Source organism: Paroedura picta, chromosome 15, assembly GCF_049243985.1.
Source record: "Paroedura picta isolate Pp20150507F chromosome 15, Ppicta_v3.0, whole genome shotgun sequence".
In the NCBI taxonomy this organism is placed as follows: Eukaryota; Metazoa; Chordata; class Lepidosauria; order Squamata; family Gekkonidae; genus Paroedura; species Paroedura picta.
The window spans coordinates 17,284,464-17,306,616 of record NC_135383.1 but is presented as its reverse complement, the minus strand read 5'-3'; the positions used below and the strand labels follow the sequence as shown (position 1 = coordinate 17,306,616).

Sequence of the window (22,153 nt, the reverse complement as noted above, 5' to 3'; positions counted from 1 at the left end):
TTGCTTAATTTGCGTCACACGGAGAGCCCAGAACGCAGCTTTGGATGTTGTGGGATATTTGGGCAACCTTCCTGGCAGTTAGCAGAGTGCATGTGCTCCATGTGCATGTAAGCTAGGAGTGGAGACTTCATTCTTTCTAAGTAATATAGGGAGTTTATTATGGGCACTAAATTTCTAGATAGGATAGCAGAGAGTTAAGAGTTCTGAGCCAATCCGTACAGCCGGGATGGAGAGAGATGCAAGGATGCATCTTGCTCTTGTGTTGCCAAGATAGAGGAAAGTCAGTTATGTGTGAGAGGGGCAACAAAAGACGGAGGAAGGAAGTCTGGTCCCTAAGAGTCTCAGTCTACACATCAAAAGGCTAGCCATAGGGACAGAGAGGATGCTAGGGTACTGACCTATCTATCTCTAGAACTCTCTGCTAGTATAAAAAATTCAGCTCTTCCTCTCCTCCTTCTTCCTTTCCTCCTCCTCCTCCTCCTCCTCCTCCTCCTCCTCAGCTAGCACAGGCTTGCCCTGACCTGCTTGCATATCTAGAGTCAAATTAAATTAGGGCATTGAGCACAAATCTCTCTGAATTCTCCTTTGGGAGGACAGCTTCATGGAGTGATGGTAATGGGACCAGCAGGAGCCTGTGCATGGCTGGTAGCTGCCTCTTGAGGCCATAACTTAAGCCTGTTGAGGTGTGCCCTTTTCGTAATGCCTTTGTGTATCTGTGACTGTAGCCAGATGCCCCAAGTGCAGAGAAGGAAGAACCCCAAAGCCCGGTGCCCCCCGAAGCCCCCGGGAGAGTGAAGAGCCCGGAGCTGCTGTTGAACGGGGACACCCAGCATTCTTGTGCTCTCGGCCCAGCCATGAATGGCCTGGAAGCTTCCCGAGGAGGCAGCTCACCGGCTCAGACTGAGCCGCCTGCTGACGACACCCAGGGTCTCTCACGGAAAAGAGTGGTCAGAGTGGTGCGCAAGGTCGTGCGTAAGGTGCTGCCGGGGGATGAGTCCGGGGGTGCCAAGGAGCCGTCAAGAGAAATCAAGTCCCCAGAGCCAGCCAAAAAGGAGGAGAAGCCACTCCACAGAGTACTGTCTCCACCTCCCAAGGTACTGTCCCCGCCTCCCAAGGTACTGTCCCCAGCCCCAAGGGTGCTGTCCCCGCCCCCTCGGCAGCCATCAGCCTCAAAGTCCGAACCCAAGCAGGCGACCCCTAAGGACGAGCTCTCCGTGGGGCTGAAAAGCCTGATGTCCAGAGGCAGGACCAAAGATCACCGTCCGCGCTCCAGGCTGTCGGAGAAGAAAGAAGACGAGAAGCCCCGCGAGGCAGAGAAGGCACCGCCTCTTGCCAAGAAGACAGCCCTAGCTGCAGAGCCAGCCCAGGAAGCAAAGGTATCTCCTGCCACACCAGCCAAGCCGGCCGTGCAGAAGGCAAGCGCCGAGGACAAAGAGAAGGTACATCAGTGCATGAGCGTGCCACACTGCGTGTGCATGTAGCCAGCCAACTGGGGCAGCACCCCAAGTTTGCAGTGGTGGCGTTTTGCACTCCCCGTTTTTCAAACGTGCACCTTGATGGTGAGGCTGCTTTGGTCAATGAAGTCTTGTCTTGGCGTTTGGCTCCCAGTGCATGGAATGTGCTGCTCGACTGCTGCCCTCCAGGCGTTGTCTGACTCTCCCAGGGCAGGCAAGGGCCGGCCAGCTTCCCCATCAATTCCAGGAGCCAGCATGCCCCCCCCCCCATGCAGCCCAGGTGGCTCATCTCCGGCCCCCGAACTGCAAATGAGAGCTGAGTGGGCCGTTGTGGAATTTATGACTGGAAGGCAGAATTGGGCTTTTGGAGTAGCTTTATCTCCTGTGATGTTCCTGGGCTTTCCCCGGCTTTGAGTAATCAAATCCAGATAAAATCTCAGAAGCCAGACGAGAGTAGTCTAGGTTGAGGGAGGATCTTTCAATCATGCCTTGTCTTAGCAGCTTTAAAACAGACTATGACACGCCATTCGTGCTGAGCTGGGACTGTGGTTCTCTGGGTTTTTCAGTTGCTGACTGTCCTCCTCTGGTGGGTTGAGTTGATGTTGGCTGGCCAGGATGGCCTCGGAATGAGGACAGGTGCTCAAGCCCTGTTCTGAGGAATGTGGCATGGGGATGGTGTCGGATGGGGTCCCCAACCACTGCTTTCTTGCCAACTTTCCTTGGAGTTCTGCAGTCCCAAGAAATTGAGGGTCTCTCTTTAGTCTTCACTTGCTGCGTCCCAGAGTTGAATTGCTGCAAAGCTCTGCATAGTAAAGGCATCCTTCACCAGGGGTGAAGATGGACTCAGAATAGGAGAGCACCTAGTGTGAGCATCACTCCCAGCGTTACACCCAAATTAACCTTTGCATGCATGTCAGTGGATCAGATGGTGGCTTGGCTGTTGGGGTTGCTTTTCCCCCAAGCGAACTTTGTGGTGTGTTTTGTTTTGTGTGTTTATCTATACCTGCCTACCTACCAACCTACCGCTTTAATGTTCCTTTGAGAGCCAGCATACCGTGATGGTTAAGAGTGGTGGACTGTGATCTGGAGAACTGGGCTTGAATCCCCACTCCTCCAACACATGAGGCCTGCTCGGTGACCTTGGGCCAGTCTCAGTTCTCTCAGAACTCTCTCAGCCCTACCTGCCTCACAAGGGGCCTGTTGTGGGGAGAGGAAGGGAGGGGAAGTGCAAGCCACTTTGAGTCTCCTTAGGGTAAGCTTTCTCATCCGGGGTTTCTTGAAGTCCCTGGAAGGGTTTCCCAAATGGGTGGGAGTTAATAAATTTTAAATTTAATTTAAAATTTTTGTTAAACGTTTATCTGGTGATCTGATTATACATCGTCATGCCAATACGTCCCTCCTAAAATGGCCAGTGATGGGCCTGGAGAGGGTAGGAAGAGGAGGGGCCCCAGGTGGGCGTGTCCTCAGCTCTGCTTCCCAACCTTATTCTGCACGATCGCACCACTTCTGGGATTTCTCGAAACCTGAAGAATGTTTCAGGGGTTTCTCAACAGTAAAAAGGTTGAGAAAAGCTGCCTTAATGTTGCAAAACCCACTGATCTTCTATAGGTCTATTCATTCCTTCCGTATTGTTTTAAATTATTTTTTGGGGAGGGAATGTTTTTATTTGTTTTTCTGATTTTGATACAGCCCCTCCCTGTAAGTGGGCTCGAGACAGTTTAGAGTAATACATCATAATACAATTTAAGACCAATTTATAATGTCTTAATATTAAAAGAACCCAGAATGGTCAATGAGGGTCCCCCACCCATTTCAAAATCCTCTGCTAGTGCATCAGTGACATCACATAAAGCCAGCCAATCAGGGCTGAGGCTCCTGCTTCAAACTTGCCCAACCATTCTGTCTCCACCCCTCTCAGGAATAACAATCTATTTAGGATGCTAGACTGCTGCCTCTCCAGATACCGCTCCCGGCTTCCCTGGAGAGGAAAGGTGCCTTTGGAATGATCCCCCCCACTCTACTAATGTGACATTTGCCTGCGACTGACTTGTGTTCTTTCCCATTGAATGCTGTGTGCATTGGGATGGCCCATGTGCATGTCAGCATGCCTCCCTGGCTTCTTAAACCCTTCAGTGACCTGGCTTCTTTGTCTCGGTTTTCCTGGCTTCTTGGAAGGAGAAGGTGCAACCCCCAAAGCCAAGCCAAGGACAAAAGTTGTTGCCTTCCCCAACAGCTGGAGAGGGACCCACCCAGCAGGTGTGTTGTCTTGGACAGGTGTGGGGGGGTTCTAGGGGTTGCCTGTTCTTGCGTGTGCACTGAGAGGACTAAGGCAGTGATTCCCAAGCAGAGTTCCCCAGGGATTACATAGTCTTTCCCAGAGGTTCAGATGGCCACTGACATCTCTAGACATCAGTGGGGCCTGCTTTCCCTGTTACTTTACTGGCCTAGTCTTTCCCCCCACAGTAAATGATCAATCAATCGATCGGCTGGCTCCTGCACCTCCTATGAAGGGACATGCCACCCGTTTTAGGATTCCTCGAAGCCTGAAAAACCAGTTTCTGGGTTCCTTCATGGTCAAAAGGTTGTAATACCTGTAATAGGTGGAGAGTCCTAGGTTTTATGAAGATAATCACAGTTATAGCAAGATAAGTATCCTAAGGCTTGTTTCAACCCACAAGAAGGGAAGAAGTGTGAAATCTTTAAATAAATCGCATCGGGATATTCATAATTCTGCAACCAAAGGATTTCGACGACCGCCATGGTCAGAAACAGGGAGTCCTGTTAGCTTGCGATGTTTTCCCAACTGTGTCTGAATACTGTTGGTTTTAATGTCAGACTTGGGGGTACTTTATCGCCTTTCATGTCAGGCCTTTACCCCAACAATAGCTGTTAACTTTTGACTGGCCTTTACGTTTTTCAGGATTGAATTTTACATAAATACATTTCCTACTTTTCTTTCTGTGTTTCATGGGCCGTGAGGTTGCCTTGACCCCTTGCTTCCTACAAAACCCTAAATGAAATGGCGGTGCGGGGGGGGGGGTGTTCTGCTTCCTTTCCGGATCTTTAGTTCACGAAAGCTTATGTTGGAATAAGGGCCCCCGAGCGTCCTGCTTCTTGACTTTACATCCTTAAGAGAACATGGGATGCATCATGCAGAATGTGCGCACAGATGTCGCTGCTTCTTTGTACAATTATGGAATGTTAAGTAGAGTGCCTTGGTTTTATTCGAACAATAATTCTTTCCACCCTAAGACACCTCTTTCCTTTTAAAATATTTAATCACTTGAAGAAAGAATCGCTAATAGAAGCTGTCACGCTGAACGGTAGTCAACATTATAGTAAACAAAACGAAGAGGTTTTTGCCTCCTTCTCTCTGAACATATGGTTTATATGTCGTAAGCAGACTTATCAGACAGGAATGGATGAGACAGCCTTAAAAAAATTCTTTTATCGAACTAATCCATATCCTGCCTCCCCACCACCGGCACTCAAGGAGGCATAAAGTGTATTTAAAGAGAATGAACATACGGCAGCAATACATCTGGGCTATTGGCTTAGAGCAGGGGTAGTCAACCTGTGGTACTCCAGATGTTCATGGACTACAATTCCCACGAGCCCCTGCCAGCAAATGAAGTTTGCACACCCCTGGAGTAGACAATGCTACCCTTGGTGGACCAATGGCCTAATTCAGTGCAAAGCGGCATCATGTGTTCGGTGGCTATGGATGCCAGTGGAAGGGATGGGGGGGGGTCTTTGTCTGTCCTTCTCTTCCTGCTGCTGCTGGTTTCTGGCAGAATTTTTGTGTGACCCCCCCCTCCAAAAAACAAAACAAAAAACTGTCCGTCCTTCCTGCTGACCTCTCTTTTCCCCCGTCTTCTTCCCTTGCTGCGCCAGCTGGAGCCCACGAACCCTGCGGCTGCACTAAGCCAGGTACTGTACCCCAGCGTGCCGGATCGCCCTCCACCTCCCTTCTGCCTCTGGGCTGATGTCTGTGCTCGTGCCTCGTGCTGGAGCGTAAGGCTTTCTTCACCTCTTCTGCCTGGACTGCCTCTGGCCTCCCTTTCCCGTCATCGCTTGGTCATCCCACTGTGTTTGTGTGTGTGTGTGTGTGTGGGGTGGGGGGGGGCAACAGGGACTGGGAAGCTCTCTGTCCAGCTCCTAAGCCACTGGAGTGGGCCTGCTTGGTTTGCACGTTTATCGTTTATATTTTTATGAGCGCCGGCGTGGTGTAGTGGTTAAAAGTGGCGGCCTCTAATCTGGAGAACCAGGTTTGATTCCCCACTCCCGTGACCTTGGGCAAGTCACAGTTCTTTTAGAGCTGTTCTCACTGATCAGTTCTCTCAGAGCTTTCTCACCTTCCCCACAGGGTGTCTGTTGTGAGAGGAGGAAGGGAAAGGTGTTTGGAAGCTGCTTTGGGACTCCTTAGGGTAGTGGAAAGTGGGGTATAGAGAACTAGCTCCTCCTCCTTCTTGCTCCTCTTCCTCTTCTTCCTCCTCCTCCTCCACACCCTCCCCCTGGCACCGCTTTGCCTTCCACAAATCAGTCCAAGCCGCAAGAAACAAAGTGAAGACCATAGCATTTGAATGGAAGGAGAATAGAGAGCTCTCTTTGTGTGTGTGTGTGTGTGGGGGGGGCTATGTGGGGGTGTCTTGCTACATTCTACAGGGAGCAGCGACCAGTTGCCCAGTCCCATCTAAGATGGCCACGTAATCCCAGACTCCACACGGCAGCTTTCCTCTGAGCTGCTAACAATATATTGATTTTCCTTCCTTCCTTCTACAGCACAACTTGAAAAAGCAAGTCTCTGCCCCAGGGAGCTTACAGCTCATGCTTCCACAGAAGGGGTAGCATGAAAGGGGCATGGCGCGAAAAGGACGAGGGGAGAGGCATAGCCTAGCAGGGGCCAAATGTGCAGAGATGCGGGTTCATTGTGTCCTTGCAGAGGTTTGGTCCTAGGCTGTGAAGGGAAAGAGGGTAACACACGAGGAGGGGCGGGGAGTCTGGCACCTTCCGGAGGGAAATGTGGGTCGGGGCCGCCAGTCCTTCCAAGCCTGTGCTGGATGATCAGAGTCACACACTTGAATGCTCACCCAGTTCCTAACATGTGGCTCATGATAGGAAGTAGTGTTTTTGCGTGCACACAGCCCTGCCTCTCCCCCCACCCCCCAACAAGCCTCTAGCGGACTTTTCCATGCGTGTAGTTAGATTTAAACTTAGTCCTCTCCCTGCATTCGGTTGCAGGCCCAGGAGGCCTCTCTGTGTATGTATCTGAAATATTGTCATCTCCGAGCTGCTGTCCAACCCAGTGCAGGGAGATGCTACCTACCTAAACAAAACTGCTAAGAGATCAGAGGACCCAGGGGGCAGGTAGGGGTGGACAGAGGCAAAGGGCTATATGGAAAAATACCAGCAAAATAATTCTTGCCAGCCCCTGTGATTGATGGCGTGGAGCCGGGGGCGGGGGGGGGGGGGGGGACAAGACAGGCGTTCTGTATCCAGAATTTCTCCCCATCCCTGTGGTCTTGGTAGCTTGCAGGGGAGAAGACTTGCATGCCGCATGCTTTTGGTGGACCTCTCTGGTCGTTGGAGGGAAGGGTCTTTCTCAAAGGGATGCAGTTGTTGTACGAGACTGGCCCCGACCCCAGCCAAAGACCAGCTGGGCCCGCTCAGGATCCCAAAGTGGTTCTCAAACTTCTTGAAATGGAATCCACTTATAAACGTACTGTGCTTTTTGAGATCCACTTGCTCAGTAACTCTAGACCAGGGGTAGTCAAACTGCAGCTCTCCAGATGTCCATGGACTACAATTCCCAGGAGTCCCTGCCAGCTTTCGCTGGCAGGGGCTCCTGGGAATTGTAGTCCATGTACATCTGGAGGGCCGCAGTTTGACTACCCCTGCTCTAGACGCCTTTCCCCCTCCTCAGTGTCCAGAGGAGGCACACGCAGCCTGAACAGCTCAGACTAGCCCGATCTTGTCAGGCCTTGGGATCTAAACAGGGTCGGCCCTGACTAGTACTCGGATGGGCGACCACCAAGAAAGACTGGGGTCAGAGTAAAGCAGCGGCAAACCACCGTCTCTCACCATTTCATCCTTTGCCTTGAAAACAGCAAAATCCTCGGGCTGCTGTGAGTCAGTTGTGACTTGAGGGCACGCTTTCCTTAACGCAGAACAAATGTCTAATTTATTTGCCTCGTTTTCTTCTTCTGTCCCATTTCGGAATCGCAGCTGCATTTCCCGTTCTGCAGCGGCAAGCCCAAATTCACCACCCAGTCTCTTCCCTTTCCTCAGCCTCGTGGCCCGTTTTTGTCCTGGATGTGTAGTTTGAGAACCGTTTTGGCAACCCCTGCGGTGGTCAGGACATACAGGAGGAGAGCGGGTGGGGTGGGCACTTGGGTGACCGCTTGGGCAGAGGGACGTGAGCCCGGAGAGAGACATGAGATGGAGCGGGTGGGCTGGGAGGGGACAAGATAGGGTCCCGTGGGGTGATGCTGGAGCTGTGCAGTGCCTTGACCTGTCCCGTTGTTGTCCCCCCCTCTCGACTCGCACAACAGGCAAAGACGGAGGAACAGATTGCGGCTGAAGAGGCCTGGTACGAAACAGATAAGGTGTGGCTGGTCCATAAAGATGGCTTCTCCTTAGGTAAGCAGGGGGTGTTGTTGGTGCACCCTTCCCTCACATCTCCTGGGCCGGCCGGATGGTTCAGCCCCTCAGGGTCTCACTCACAATGCTAGAATCCCTTCTCCCATTAAGACTGTTGTCTGGGGATGAGGTGTGACACAACCGAGGCAGGATTTAGCATTGTGATAGTATCTAACCCCAAGGAAAATGGGTGGGTCGGAGGAAGGACCGATGGAACGGTTTGTGCTCGGCTGAGCCACGAGGTGGCAGCATCGCTTCAGTGCTGCACTCATGCAGTTTGTTCGCCCTCTCATGCCACTATCTCTCATGCTTCATGCCTCCCCCCCCCCCTGCAGCAAGCCAGCTGAAGTCCGACGCCGCTGGCCTTCTCCCCGATGGGAAAGTCAAGGTGAAGTTGGACTATGACGGGGCTGTGCTCGAAGTGGACGAAGACGATGTGGAGAAGGTTGGTCTGGAGATACTTTGATGCTGGTCAATGATTTGATTGATTGATTGATTGATGTGGAGAAGGTAGGAGCCGGATTGGCTGCTGCATCCCAGCAGGACGAGAAGTGGCCTTCGGACACCGGGCCCCCCGGTTCTGCCGATGCTGATGGGATTCTGCTCTTTCTCCAGGCCAACCCTCCATCGTGCGACCGTGTGGAGGACCTGGCCAGCCTCGTCTATCTCAACGAGTCCAGCGTCCTGCACACCCTGCGCCAGCGCTATGGCGGGAACCTCGTTCACACCTACGCCGGGCCCAACATGGCCATCATCAACCCCCTCAGCTCTCCATCCATGTACTCCGAAAAGGTGGGCGTGGCCACTGTGGAAGGGGCCGGCAGACTCCCAGCTGGGCATGACCAGAGGCCTTGAGCGTTCCCAAAGCGTTCTTTTCCCACACTGCAGAGGGCTAAGGTGTGCCCTGCACCTGAGGAATCCCACTGTGGTATCCCTGGACTCCCCAGGATGCCTTTTATTGCAGGGAGGGCCCTCTGCTTGGCTCACTCTTGGCCTGTGCACTTGACTGATCTTGCAACAGCCATTTTCTTATTGATTCCTCTACTACTGTCGCCGCCGTATCACCTTTTGCGTGTTATGTGCCGTCAAGTCACTTCTGACTTCCAGTGACTCTACGAAATGACTAAACCAGGGTGGTTAAACGGTGGCTCTCCAGATGTCCATGGACTAAAATTCCCATGAGCCCCTACCTTCATGTGTTGGCAGGGGCTCATGGGAATTGTAGTCCATGAACATCTGAAGAGCCACAGTTTAGCCACCCCTGGACTAAACCGAAGCTGTCATACATTGGTCACATTATGAGAAGACGAGAGTCCCCAGAAATGACAGTAATACTAGGAGAGGCAGAAGACCGCAGGAAAACAGGACAAGTCAACGGGAGGTGGGCTGACTCAATCAAGACCTTTGGTTTGTAAGACCTGAGCAAGGCTGCGAGCAGTAGGATGTTTTGGAGGCTTTTAATTCCTTGGCTTGCCCCAAATTGGGAGTTGCTTAATAGTACATCGCGCAAGCACGGAATTGCTGCTGGAGCCATATATGACAGAAGAGCTCATGGAAGGAATATTGTGTAGGAAACTTGGGCTAGAAGCTGAATTAATAATATGCAGCAAACACACATACACACACATGAAAATGACCTCCAAAATGTCCTTCCATTGACAGCCTTGTTCAGGCCTTGCAAACTGAAGATTGTGGCTCCCTCTGTTCAGCCAATCCATCTCGTTTTGGGTCTTTCTCTTTTTCTGCCGCTTTCAACTTTTCGTAGCCATCTTGTGTTTGCCGGAACAAAGTTTGAGTCCAGGGGCACCTTTAAGAACCAAAAGGTTTTCTTTAAGATCTAAGGTTTCGTGTACACGTACGCTTCCTCAGATACATGCAAGCACAGGAAAACTTATACCTTGAATAAAACCGTGTTAGTCTTCAAGGTGCCCGTGGACCCCGACTTTGTTCTGCTGCTTCCGACCAACAAGGAGACTTACTTGACTTTGTCTTTGCCGGTGAGCCTTGTCTTTTGAGAGCCAGCTTTGATGTGATGCTTAAGAGTAAGTCAGAAGCGATTTGAGAACACATAATGCGCAAGACGCAGCACTCTCCCTTCCTCCTTGTGGGCCTCCACTGGCGCCTCACTAACATGGCTCCTCCCCTCTAGGTGATGCACATGTTCAAGGGATGCCGCCGGGAAGACGCCTCCCCCCACATTTACGCCGTGGCCCAGGCTGCCTATCGCAACATGCTGATGAGTCGCCAGGACCAGTCCATCGTCCTCTTGGGCAGCAGCGGCAGCGGCAAAACCACCAACTGCCAGCACCTGGTGCAGTACCTGGCCACGGTGGCCGGCAGCTCCGGGAAGGTCTTCTCAGGTGGGTTGCGTCCAGCTGTGCCTCTGCTTCCTTCCAGAGCAGGAAGGCCACTCCCGGTTGCCACCCACCCACAGCCACTGCACCCTTTCTGCCCCATCGCTGCAACCGAGGGCCCGCCTTGTCAGTGGCCGGGTCCATCAGGGTCTGCCTTCCACCTGCCTCTGCCCATCCACGCCTTATTCACAGCAGCAGTCTCTCTCCAGCCATTTGGTGGCCCATTTCTTGGAGTTGTGAATTTTGCACATTCTGATGCCACGAGGCTGGGTGGGAGGGAAGGTGCTCTGCATGGGGTGAGGGCGCACATTCTCACTGGTGCGTTTGTGCTGCCTGGTCCGTCCCTGCACGTTTTCCCTTGCTTGTGCCTCGGCAGTGGAGAAGTGGCAGGCGCTCTACACCATCCTGGACGCCTTTGGCAACAGCGGCACCAGCTTGAACGGCAACGCCACCCGCTTCTCGCAGATCATCTCGCTGGACTTTGACCAGGCTGGCCAGGTTGCTTCTGCCTCTGTACAGGTGAGGGGCAGCCTCCTGCTTTCGTCCCCAAGAGTAGCACTCCTTTTTCAGCTTATTATCCCTGAATGGTGTCTGCAGTTGCAGGGGTGGCGGGAGGAAGTGTTAGAGGGTTGGAGTGGGCTTGCAGGCATAGTAGAAGCCCATCCTGTTGGAGACAGTGTCCATTTCTTACCTGCAGGAGCTGTTAAGGTCATAAGAATGTAAAAAGAGCCCTGCTGGATCAGACCAGTGGTCCATTTAGTCCACCATTCTGTCTCCCACAGTGGACAACCAGTTCTAGAGCCAACCACAGGGCATAGAGGCTGAGGCTTTCATAAGAACATAAGAACAGCCCTGCTGGATCATGGCAGTGGTCCAGCTAGTCCAGCATCCTGTCCCACACAGAGGCCAACCAGCTCCTCTGAAGGGCTGGCAACAGGGCAGAGAGGCTGAGGCTTTCATAAGAATGTAAGAAGAGGTTTGCTGGATCAGACCAGTGGTCCATCTAGTCCACTATCCTGTCTCACCCAATGGACAACCAGTTCTACTAGAGAGCCAGCCACAGAGTATAGAAGCTGAGGACTTCATAAGAACATCTGAAGAGTCCTGCTGGTCCATCTAGTCCAGAATCCTGTCTCACACAGTGATGAATCAGTTCCTTGGAGGCCTAATAATACAGCACAGAGGCTGAGGCCTTCCCCTGCCACCTGGCACTGAGATTCAGAGGTTTAATGCCTCTGTACATGGGGGTTGTGGCGCAGAGTGGTAAGCAGCAGAAATGCTGTCTGAAGCGATGTCCATGAAGTTGGGAGTTCGATCCCAGCAGCCGGCTCAAGGTTGACTCAGCCTTCCATCCTTCCGAGGTCAGTAAAATGAGTACCCAGCATGCTTGCTGGGGGGTAAAACGGTAGGGGAAGGCACTGGCAAACCACCCTGTATTGAGCCTGCTGAGAAAATGCTAGAGGGCGTCACCCCAAGGGTCAGACATGACTCGGTGCTTGCACAGGGGATGCCTTTACCTATATGGAGGTTCTCTTTAGTCACCATGGCTAGTAGCCAATTCTATATCCCTCTTCCATGAATGCCTCTAAACCTCTATTAAAGGCATCTATGCCAGTGGGCTTCACGAAAAGATCTGTGGGTTACTTAATGCCTGCTGTGAAGGATGGGACTCCGAAGGCCCTGCCCTTCCTTCTCATTGACCTCCTGGAAGGTGGAAATGCCCCAACAGCTGACCCAATGCTCTGCTCAGTGTTGCTGCCCTTTCCCCTCCCTTCATAGTGGTGTTAGAAACAAAATGCTACCCATGGCCTTCTGCCCACTGCCATCAATGACTCTGAGAGCATCTCCTACTCAACCCAGTTGCGCATTGAGCTGTGGGGGGAATCCCTGTTTGTTGTGGGGGGAACCCCTGGGGGTGGGTGGGTTGCAAAGTATGTCCTCAGCTGTCCTGGGGCGGACTTCTGAGAGGCTGCTTGCGTCCTGCTCCCCTTCAGTCAAACGGCACGCATTGAGGTTTCGACAGCCCATGTTCCTGTAATGCTTTATCCTTTCCCGAAGCATCCTGCCCCGTCACCCATCCTTAGCTTCCTAAACGAGAGCCACGTTGACGGGCCGCCTCGTGGGATTTGTGCGAGTGCAGACTCTGTGGAGAGGAGCAGTGGAGATGTCCCAGTTAGTGATCATTCCCCAGGACGTGAGCGTTGGTGGCTCGGTTGTACTTGTGGGTGGTGGTGGTGAGTTGGCCAGGGCAGCGGGCACAGTCGGGCATTGGGAGGCGTTGGGTTGCCAAGATGAACGTCCTCTTCCTTGCCCTCTTCAGACGATGCTGCTGGAGAAGCTCCGGGTAGCCAAACGCCCTGCCAACGAGGCCACCTTCAACGTCTTCTACTACTTGCTGTCTTGTCCGGACAACGCCCTCCGGTAAGGACGCCGTTCCCTTCCGCACAAGAGCCGATGCCCATGTCCTTGTTGTGTGGACAAGGCTCCTAGAAAAGGAAGGGGCTGTCTTCAAGACGCCCGTGGCTTGTGCATGTGCAGCTTTCCCACTGCCAAAGCGGTGTGCTGGGCTTGAGAAGCCCCTGTTAATCTGAGATGAGCCCTCCAACTCAACCATGTGAGCTCAGGGGCTCATGGGGAATGTTTGCGCATGCCAAGAACCGCACTTCCAGGGCCTGGTGGCCACTGAGGGTTCTTTTCCTGGCAGTTCAGGCTGCCTGTGTCTTTCTCTCCCTGCCTACCACTTATGCTTCCATCCTTCAAAGCCAGCTTGGTGTTAGGGTTGGGCGCTTCGGTGTCCGAAGCGGTCGTTCGTGCCCAAAGCAGCCAGTGCTGCTGGGAGAGGGGGGGGGTGAGGCACGGGCACTGGTGCCTCACCCCCCCCCCCCATGCTATGGCGCTGGCTGCTTTGGGCGTGAACTGCTTCTTCGGACACCAAAGTGCCCAACCCTACTTGGTGTAGTGGTTAAGAGTGTGGGCTTCTAATCTGGCAAGCCGGGTTTGATTCCCCGCTCCCCCACACGCAGCCAGGCTGGGTGACCTTGGGCTTGCCACAGCACTGAGAAAGCTGTTCTGACCAAGCAGTAATATCAGGGCTGTCTCAGTCCCACCTACCTCACAGGGTGTCTGTTGTGGGGAGAGGAAGGGAAGGCGAATGTAAGCCGCTTTGAAACTCCTTCGGGTAGAGAAAAGCGGCATCTAAGAACCACCTCTTCTTCTTCAGTAATATCAGGGCTCTCTCAGCCTCACCCACCTCATAGGTGTCTGTTGTGGGGAGAGGAAGGGAAGGTAAATGTAAGCTGCTTTGAGACTCCTTCGGGTAGAGAAAAGCAGCATCTAAGAACCACCTCTTCTTCTTCAGTAATATCAGGGCTCTCTCAGCCTCACCCACCTCACAGGTGTCTGTTGTGGGGAGAGGAAAGGGAAATAAATTGTAAGCCTCTTTTAGTCTCTATCTGGTAGAGGAAAGTGGCTTATAAGAACCAACTCTTTCTTCTTCTTCTTGTCCCCAGGACGGAGCTTCATTTTGGCCACTTGGCAGAAAACAATGTCTTTGGGATTGTGTCCCTGTCAAAGGTAACCGGCCTGGGTTAAGGGGCGGGAGGGAGAGATGTGCTGTTCCCGCTGCTGACCAGGCAAAGCCCACCCCCCTGCTGGGGGTGGGGTTGGCCAGTGAATGCCAAAGTTGTGGATCGGGCGGTGGGGTGGAGCTTGACCCGCTGTGGCCTTCATTCTTCTGCCATCAGCTCTTGAGCGCGCTTTCTGTCCAGGGCTCAAGGCAGCGAGGTCTGTCCCATTGATCCGGCCCTGTGTTGTCTTTTCCTTTTGGCCGCAGCCGGAGGAGAAGCAGAAGGCAGCCCAGCAGTTCAGCAAGCTGCAGGCGGCCATGAAAGTGATGGGCCTTTCTGGCGAGGAGCAGAAGGCCTTCTGGCTCGTCCTGGGGGCCGTTTATCACCTGGGGGCTGCCGGAGCAACCAAAGGTAACAAGCTGCGAATGGACCAAGGCCTCTGTTGGCTTGACTGGAGGTGTGGTTGCATTGGGGAGAGGGGGGAAAGCTTCCTTGCTGGGGGACAAGGCCCAGTGGCAGGGTAAAGACAAATGGGACTTATTTATGCATTTATACTTCATTTGTTCCTCGCCTTCTCCCCAACGGGAACCCCCAAGTGACTAGTGCCATTTCCATCTCTCCTGTTTTACCCACACAACAACCCTGCGTGGTAGGTTAGGCTGTGAGTGTATAACTGACCCGAGGTCACCCAGCCACCTTCCAGGGTATGAGTGGAGATTCGAACTTTGTTTTCCTGGATTTGCCCAACACTCTTAACTATGACCTCACACTGGCTTATCCCAGAAGAAGTCCGAGCTCACTTCTCTGGGCGCATAGACTGTGCCTCTGCCAAGTCAAATATGTTGGTTTGTCTTTTGTACGTGTGTGGCTCGCCACGCCTGGTCCCGTCTGCCAGCTCTGCAGGAAGCCTGAATGTCACTGCTGTGTTCTAACTCCCTCTTTTTGTTTGCATGGTGCATGCTGATCCCTTTGCAATGCAGACGCCGACGAAGGTAAAGCGTTTTCTTGGCCTCCCTCCCCATCTTTTCTTAGCCCCCCTCCGCCACTGCATAGAACAGGGGTACTGGATGCATGCAGATCTGTCCTCTTCCACAATGTCCCTGTTTTCAGCTGGGATCCAGGGAGCCCCCCAGCCTGTTGTAGCAGCACAGTCCCCTTCTGGGGCTCTTGGCTGTGGCCGATGCTCATGGAAGTGGCTGCTGGGTGGTCTAGGATGGGGGGTTACAGCAACCGCGAGATTCCAAGTACTGGCGAACACCCTTCTGTGCCCCTGGCAGGCACTGATGCAGAGTTGTAGGGCAGAGCAAGAAGGTTCCCTCGGCGTCCAAACCAGAGGGTTGCCCCAAAGACCCATCCCTAGTCAAGTTAGCAATCCATGCTTAGTCAAGTTTGCAACCCATTCTTTTAGTCCCTGTATTTCTTGCTGCAGGCTCTTCTGTCTCCCCTCCTCCGGTAGTGCTTTCCTTGCAGCCCCCCCACCCCATTAGTTCCTTCAGGCATGATATTCCAGATCTCCAGTCTCATCATTCTCACTCTGCTTCTTGACCCCCCCGCCCCCCCGCCCCCAAATTAAAAAAAAAAAACTTTCCCCTGCTTGCTCTAATTCTGTCCAGTGTGAGTCAGGACAAGGCTTGGTAGAAGCTCCCCGCATAATACCCTGACCCTGGCAGAAGTGCCATGCCTCACCCATCGCCGCCTCTCTTCCTGTGTGCCTGCTGACAATTCAGTGCTTGCTTTCTGTCGTGGAAGTGGAGGCCACCTCCCCCCTTGCCGTTCGGGGATGTGTTTTGTAGACTAGAGTGGGACAGGCGTTCCCTTGCCTAAGGTGCAGTGCTGCTGTACAGAAAGACCTTCTTGGGGGCCTTCTGCAGAGATTTCTTCTCTCCCCCCACCCTGCTGCATTGGGCCACTGGGGCACCTGCGGACCTTCCCGGCTTCGGCCTCTGACCCCTTTCTCTTTCAGCTGGGAGGAAGCAGTTTGCTCGCCACGAGTGGGCCCAGAAAGCAGCCTACCTGCTGGGCTGCACCTTGGAGGAGCTGTCCTCCTCCATCTTCAAGAATCAGCACAAAGGGACGCTGCAGAGGTCCACTTCTTTCCGCCAGGGCCCCGAGGAAGGTGCCTTGGGAGACGGCTCAGGTAAGCCGGATTTTCGGTGCCATTTCCGCCTTCGGAGAGGGTTGGGAAATGCTCTTGCCTCCCTATGACTTCGTGCCCTTCAAGCAGTTCACGGTGCAGGGGAATAAACGTTTCTGGTTTGGAAGAACAAGGTGCATCAAACTGCACCAAGTACACAGAAAAGGGACTGCTGTTGTCTATCAGCTGGAGAATTAGAATTCGGGGGCACCTGACGGAGTCAGTGACTGTGCAGGCAACATGATAGAACAGGGGTAGTCAACCTGTGGTCCTCCAGATGTTCATGGACTACAATTCCCAGGAGCCCCTGCCAGCAAACGCTGTGATAGGAGACCTCAGACTATGAATGCTTCACTCGTGGGGCTCATTGCTACAGGACACAGTCATGGCAAATAGCTTAGGGGCCTTCTGTAAGGGATTTGCTGTGTTCATGGAGAAGGAGAGGCCCATCAGTGGTCTGTGAACCTTGGCATTGGTGGCTCGATGAAGCCTCCATAGCCAGAGGCAGTATCCCTGGGTGCATGTTTCCGTGGAGCAGCAGTGGGGTGGGGAGCAGGCTTTTGTGCCCTGCTTGCAAGTTGTTCAGGGGCATCTGATCAGGAAAGGGCATGCTGGATCGAGGCACCTGCTCCAGTAGGGCTACTGTTTTGATCTTTCAGGTCCGAAGACATCTGCTCTGGAGTGCTTGGAGGGCTTTGCCTCGGCCTTGTACTCAGAACTGTTCACGCTGCTCATCTCCCTCCTCAACAGGTACAGATGCTGAGTCTATCCTAGTGCAAAACTTGTCCCCCCTGCCCCCAGCAGAAATAAGCGTGCTCCATCGGTGCATAAGAACCGTTCCAGCCTCCGGAGGCAATAGCCGGAAAAAGCTTTTACACCTGACAGACGTTTTGCATTCCTGCTGTGCACCATTCCTTTGCAGAGCAGGGAGCAAAAGGGCTGCCTGGCTGGCGCTGGATGGCTGCCAATGGTGGGGGGCTTCCTTGCTCCTCCGCAGGGCCAGAAGAGGGCTGCCTTGGCAGGTGGTGCAGAAGTGGCAACTATGGCGTGCCACCCTGCGTCTTTTACACCCCTGTGGAGCAAGTCACTGTACTGGCAGGATCAGCCATATCATGCAGCCGGAGAGGGGGAGGATGCACCTCAGTCATTAATCCATTGATGGCCAACGTTAATCTTCCTTCCTTCCTTCCTTCCTTCCTTCCTTCCTTCCTTCCTTCCTTCCTTCCTTCCTTCCTTCCTTCCTTCCTTCCTTCCTTCCTTCCTTCCTTCCTTCCTTCCCTCCCTCCCTCCCTCCCTCCCTCCCTCCCTCCCTCCCTCCCTCTATTCTGGACATTGCATCTTCCTTCCTCCCTCCCTCCCTCCCTCCTGGACATTGCATCTTCCTTCCTCTCTCCCTCCCTCCCTCTATTCTGGACATTGCATCTTCCTTCCTCCCTCCCTCCCTCCCTCCCTCTATTCTGGACATTGCATCTTCCTTCCTCCCTCCCTCCCTCTATTCTGGACATTGCATCTTCCTTCCTTCCTTCCTTCCTTCCTTCCTTCCTTCCTTCCTTCCTTCCTTCCTTCCTTCCTTCCTTCCTTCCTTCCTTCCTTCCTTCCTTCCTTCCTTCCTTCCTTCCTTCCTTCCTTCCTTCCTTCCTACCTACCTACCTACCTACCTACCTACCCACATACCTACCTAATTACCCAGGGCTCTCAAATCCAGCCAGCGCTCTCTATGCTCCATGATGGTTGTGGACAGCCCAGGCTTCCAGAATCCCGAGATGGCCGGTCAGAGCCGCGGGGCCACCTTCGAAGAGCTCTGCCACAACTACGCCCAGGAGCGCCTGCAGACCCTTTTCCACGAATGCACTTTTGTGCAGGAGTTGGAGCGCTACAAGGAGGTACTGGGGAGGAGGGGTTGGGGTTCCAGGTGACCAACAGTGTCCCCCTTCCGGTTAAAAAGATCTTGTCGCAAGAGAAGCCCATGTGCAGTCAGGAACCAGCAGTGCCTAGGACAGTTCTCGGCCGCAGGGGTAAGGAAAGGACGTGTGCAGGGACCCCTTTCCAGCAACCTGCTAATCCTTTTCTGCTCTGCCTTCTAATTGAGACCCAGTAGACTTGACTGATCGAAACCTGACTGGGGGGAGATGGGGGGGGGGGGTGCCGGCTCATTTAGCTGTTCCTTTTAATAACCCTAATCAGTAGTTTGTGATCCACCACCTTACAGAAGCAGGGGTTTTCGTATGGGTTTTGGGTTGCCTTCCTTCTCCATGGCTAAAACTGCCACGGGGGTATAGGCAGGCATTGTCACAAACGACTGACAAATCCATTCTTGACTTGTTTTAGCAAGGTCATCCCTGTGCTGTATTTTTTGTATTATGCAGTCATACTAAGATTGTGTACAGCTAAGGATTTGCTAGGAGTGGTGAGAAGAAGAAGCTAATCTTAAAGCAACTAAGTCTTATATAAACGCCCATGGGGAGGCTACCCATTGTGTCTCTGTATGAGTCACTGCATGCCCAGTTCAGTCTCTGTATGAAACTCTGTATCTTGAAATACAGTCTGTATCTTGAAATACAGAGATGTGATCTTTTGGGCAAGTAGGTAGATCTCAGAGCTGAAAAAGTTCAGTTTTAGAATGTGGAAGTTTTAACTTCGGGAAAAGTGTTGCTTACTTGTTGAAAGTTTAAGGAATGTTAATTTCCTGCTTTCTACAAGGAAGGGATCTGCTGCCCAGGGATGAATTCTTGTGGTTTTCTCTGTTGCTGCAGCTGCCAATTGAGCACAGCAGCAAAAGGGCTACCCCATGCTGGATCTTCCTGCATTTTCCTTGCCTCATTCCCTATAGCCACCATTTCCTTCTCACATCAGAGGTCTTTTAAAAAAGTAATTTGGGGATTGCTGATTGCTAGAGCATTACAATGCTATACTGATGTATTGCCAGCATCTCATGTTCTCAGCTTTCATGGGTTTTTAATTAAGTTTTTTGGCCTTTTTGGCCTAAATGGGGAAAGATGCAAGCTGTACATTTTCCACTGTAACTCTGCAATGAAAAGGACTAGTACAGAAAAATGAAAGCTGGGAACTAGTACAGCGTGGCAATAGGTTATTATAGCAGTATACAAAAGCTATAGCAATCTAATATTGCCCAATAGGTTTTAAAAGCTCTCCTGTGATGAAATAGGAAGTTGGGCTGGGGAAATGGGTGGTGCTGGGTAGGATCCACACTTTGTACCCACATGGCAGCTGCCCTGGCTTTGCCATAATGTTCCCCAAAAGATCAGACTCAAGCAAATTCTGGAAAGAAAACATAAAAACTGAAGAAAATCCTAGAGGAACCAGAAAGCACCAAAGTGATGGGAAGAGCGGGAAATTGCCTGCTTCTCGGCAGAATCCAAACCAGGGCAAAATCTGTGTGTGAGATCTTCAAGTCTGTCCTCTTGCAAGCCCCCCCCCCAGTGCCCACCTTCAGGGGCAGGAGGCCACAGAACTTCTTTAGAAAGAGCAGGTTGTGTGGTTCTGAAAGACTGCCTCGGACAGGGGTGTTCCAGAAAATAGGAGCGGGTGGCCAGCTTGTTCACTCTCACATTTTAATTTATGTATTTATTAATGATTATCAAATGTATAGACCGCCCCAAGTGGATCAGCCCTCTCGGGATGGTTTACAACATTTAACAAATACAGTCAGACTTGGTTAAAACAAATAGCTTCTGTGTTGTGACAGCCTCTTGGTGCCATAGAAGAGCTGTAGGTTTGGAGCAGGGGTGGCCAAACTGTGGCTCTCTTGATGTCCCTGGACTACAATTCCCATGAGCCCTTGCATGCTGGCATGGACTCTTGGGAATTGTAGTCCAAGGAAACCCGGAGAGCCACAGTGTGGCCACCCCTGATCGAGCAACGGAGGCTGGCAACAAGCCTGTGGGGAGCACATGAGGTGGGGTGAGGAATACAAGGCGGGGCCAAGGCGAACCTGGAGAATCCCACCAGGTGGATGCTCCATGGCTTCAGTTAACCTGTTAGCATTAGTAGAGTCAAAGAGAGCAACCCTCCATGTAAAAGCAGCCAAGTTGTGGGGCATATTTGCAGGCTTGCACAGAACCTGTGCTCCCCCGCGCCATCTGTGCATGCCTGAGTGGGGCTTGTTCCATTGGAAAAAGCCACCTGGAGACAAAAAAAGCACAGGGAGCGTCTCCTGCCCCCAACACATGGATCGTCTGCCTGGTAGCCCATTTCCACCTCATTTCACAGCAGGAGGGGCCCTGTGTTGCCGGGGAGGGGCCCCAGGGAAACCCCTGCTGCAGGTGGGACTTAGCCCCATAGATTCTCTTCTGACTAATGCACTGACCTCAGCCTCCATCCTGGGTGACTTTTAACTGTGATCTGTAGCCACACCGGCCACTAATCACTCCTCCTCTGTCCGTCCTCTCTAGGAAAACATAGCCCTTTCCTTAGATGCCATAGAGCCCAGTACATCGGGCTCTGTAGCCACAATAGACCAAGCGTCTCACCCGGCACTGGTAAGCCGCATGCAAGGGCTCCCAAAGGGCCGACTGTCGTCCTCTCTTCCCTCCTTCACTCCCTTCCCTGAATTTGCTGCTCTGCCTGACCCCCTTCCCCTACCTCAACCCAACCCATGCACCTGCTTAGCCATCGGTTCTGCTTCCAGGATACTGTTTGGGTGGGGGGAGGGCAGCTGGGAGCTGCTTGATACCTCCCCTGCCTGGTGGCTGGGCAGCAGGGGTGTCCTTCTCCACGCTGCCCAGGGACCGGATCCGTTTGGTTGCAAGCGTCCCTCTCAGCCTGTGGGTGCCTCCAAGGGGAGAGTTGAGCAATGAGAAATGGGTAGGGGAAAGCCCCGAGCAGACACATAGTAATGCGGGTGGGCTCTGACCCAAGGCTGGTGAGGAACTGGGATGGGGGCACTGACAACCATGAGTCGTGTCCAGCCTTCCCTAGCCTGCTCAGTGCTGACTGGCTGGATCAGACCAGGGAAGGTAGGGGACAATTTCACAGAGCTTTCTGTTTCCCACAGTGGGCCACCTGATGCCCACAAACTGGGTTGGAAGGGAACAGCCCCTTTCCACCATTTGCCCTCCCCAGCAACCAGTATGCAAAGCTATACTGCTCATGTCCATGGAGGTTCTGCCTAGCTGCCTTAGTTAACTGTTGGAGCTGTTCCCGGACGTATCTGATCCTAATCCTTTGGTTTGCTTGTGAGTGCTTTTGTGTTTGCGCTCTGCTCCTGGCTGACATTAATCTGGAGCAGGGTTTCTCTGCCGGGGTTACATGAAACCCTGCGGTTTCTTGATGTCCCTGGGTTTCCTGAATGGGTGGGAGTTAATTTATTTTTTTATATCTTTTTAAAATCTGTTAAAAAAATTATTGGGTGATATGGCCAAATATGGTCGTGTTGGCCCACCCACACCTGCCCAAATGGCCAGTGGGGTGGGGGGAAGGGGCCCTGGGTGGGTATGGACACGGCTCTGCTTCCCAAGCATATCCAGGACGATGGCGCCACTTCTGGGGTTTCTCGAAGCCTGAAGAATGTTTCAGGGGTTGAGAAAGGCTGATCTGGATGGGGGGTGGGTGGGTGGGCGGGCGAGAGGGCTGCTACTTGATAGCCTGGAGGGGGCCTAGAGGGCCTTCCATCCCTTACCCCTTGGATGTTTAGCCCTGACAGCTGAGAGGCATGCTTGCAAGAAACGCCCAGCAGAGGAAGTTGGATTCCCCCAGGAAAGCACCCTGTGCACCTCTTTCCTTTCCCAGCATGCACCCTGGATCCCGGCTTGCCTTCCTGTGCCAAGGGGGCGGAAAACACCACGCCCCCGGGGAGCCTCTTGGGGTCGGGCGGGAGGAAGGCAGACGAGAATCCGAACTGCCTCCCGCCAGAGCCGAGGGAGGCCACTTCCTTGCCAGGAGCTACACCTTGGCAGAGCGTTTATGCTTCCAATTAGCCGGCCTTAACGAGGAGGGAGCGCTGGCTGGTTGGAGGGAAGGTGGCTGTCAAGGTTAGTTAGCGTTCCG

General features: G+C 53.0%; 1 protein-coding gene across 13 annotated transcripts in view; it reads left to right on the top strand.

Moving 5' to 3' along the window:
- The window catches only part of MYO18A (myosin XVIIIA), a 144,978-nt gene that overhangs the window by 49,025 nt on the left and 73,800 nt on the right, over positions 1-22,153 (top strand). For 4 of the 13 annotated variants that reach the window (XM_077312283.1, XM_077312284.1, XM_077312280.1 and 1 more), the window contains exons 3-15: positions 8,006-8,093; positions 8,429-8,538; positions 8,709-8,885; positions 10,243-10,453; positions 10,824-10,966; positions 12,768-12,868; positions 13,957-14,020; positions 14,280-14,424; positions 14,994-15,005; positions 15,977-16,150; positions 16,807-16,897; positions 17,838-18,030; positions 20,560-20,646. In XM_077312283.1, coding sequence (XP_077168398.1) covers positions 8,006-8,093; positions 8,429-8,538; positions 8,709-8,885; positions 10,243-10,453; positions 10,824-10,966; positions 12,768-12,868; positions 13,957-14,020; positions 14,280-14,424; positions 14,994-15,005; positions 15,977-16,150; positions 16,807-16,897; positions 17,838-18,030; positions 20,560-20,646 — 1,596 coding nt within the window. Of the gene's footprint in view, positions 1-725; positions 1,440-3,629; positions 3,711-5,348; positions 5,469-8,005; positions 8,094-8,428; positions 8,539-8,708; positions 8,886-10,242; positions 10,454-10,823; positions 10,967-12,767; positions 12,869-13,956; positions 14,021-14,279; positions 14,425-14,993; positions 15,006-15,976; positions 16,151-16,806; positions 16,898-17,837; positions 18,031-20,559; positions 20,647-22,153 lie in introns of all 13 variants that reach the window. The other 9 variants (XM_077312273.1, XM_077312279.1, XM_077312282.1 and 6 more) reach the window with 4 other exon arrangements.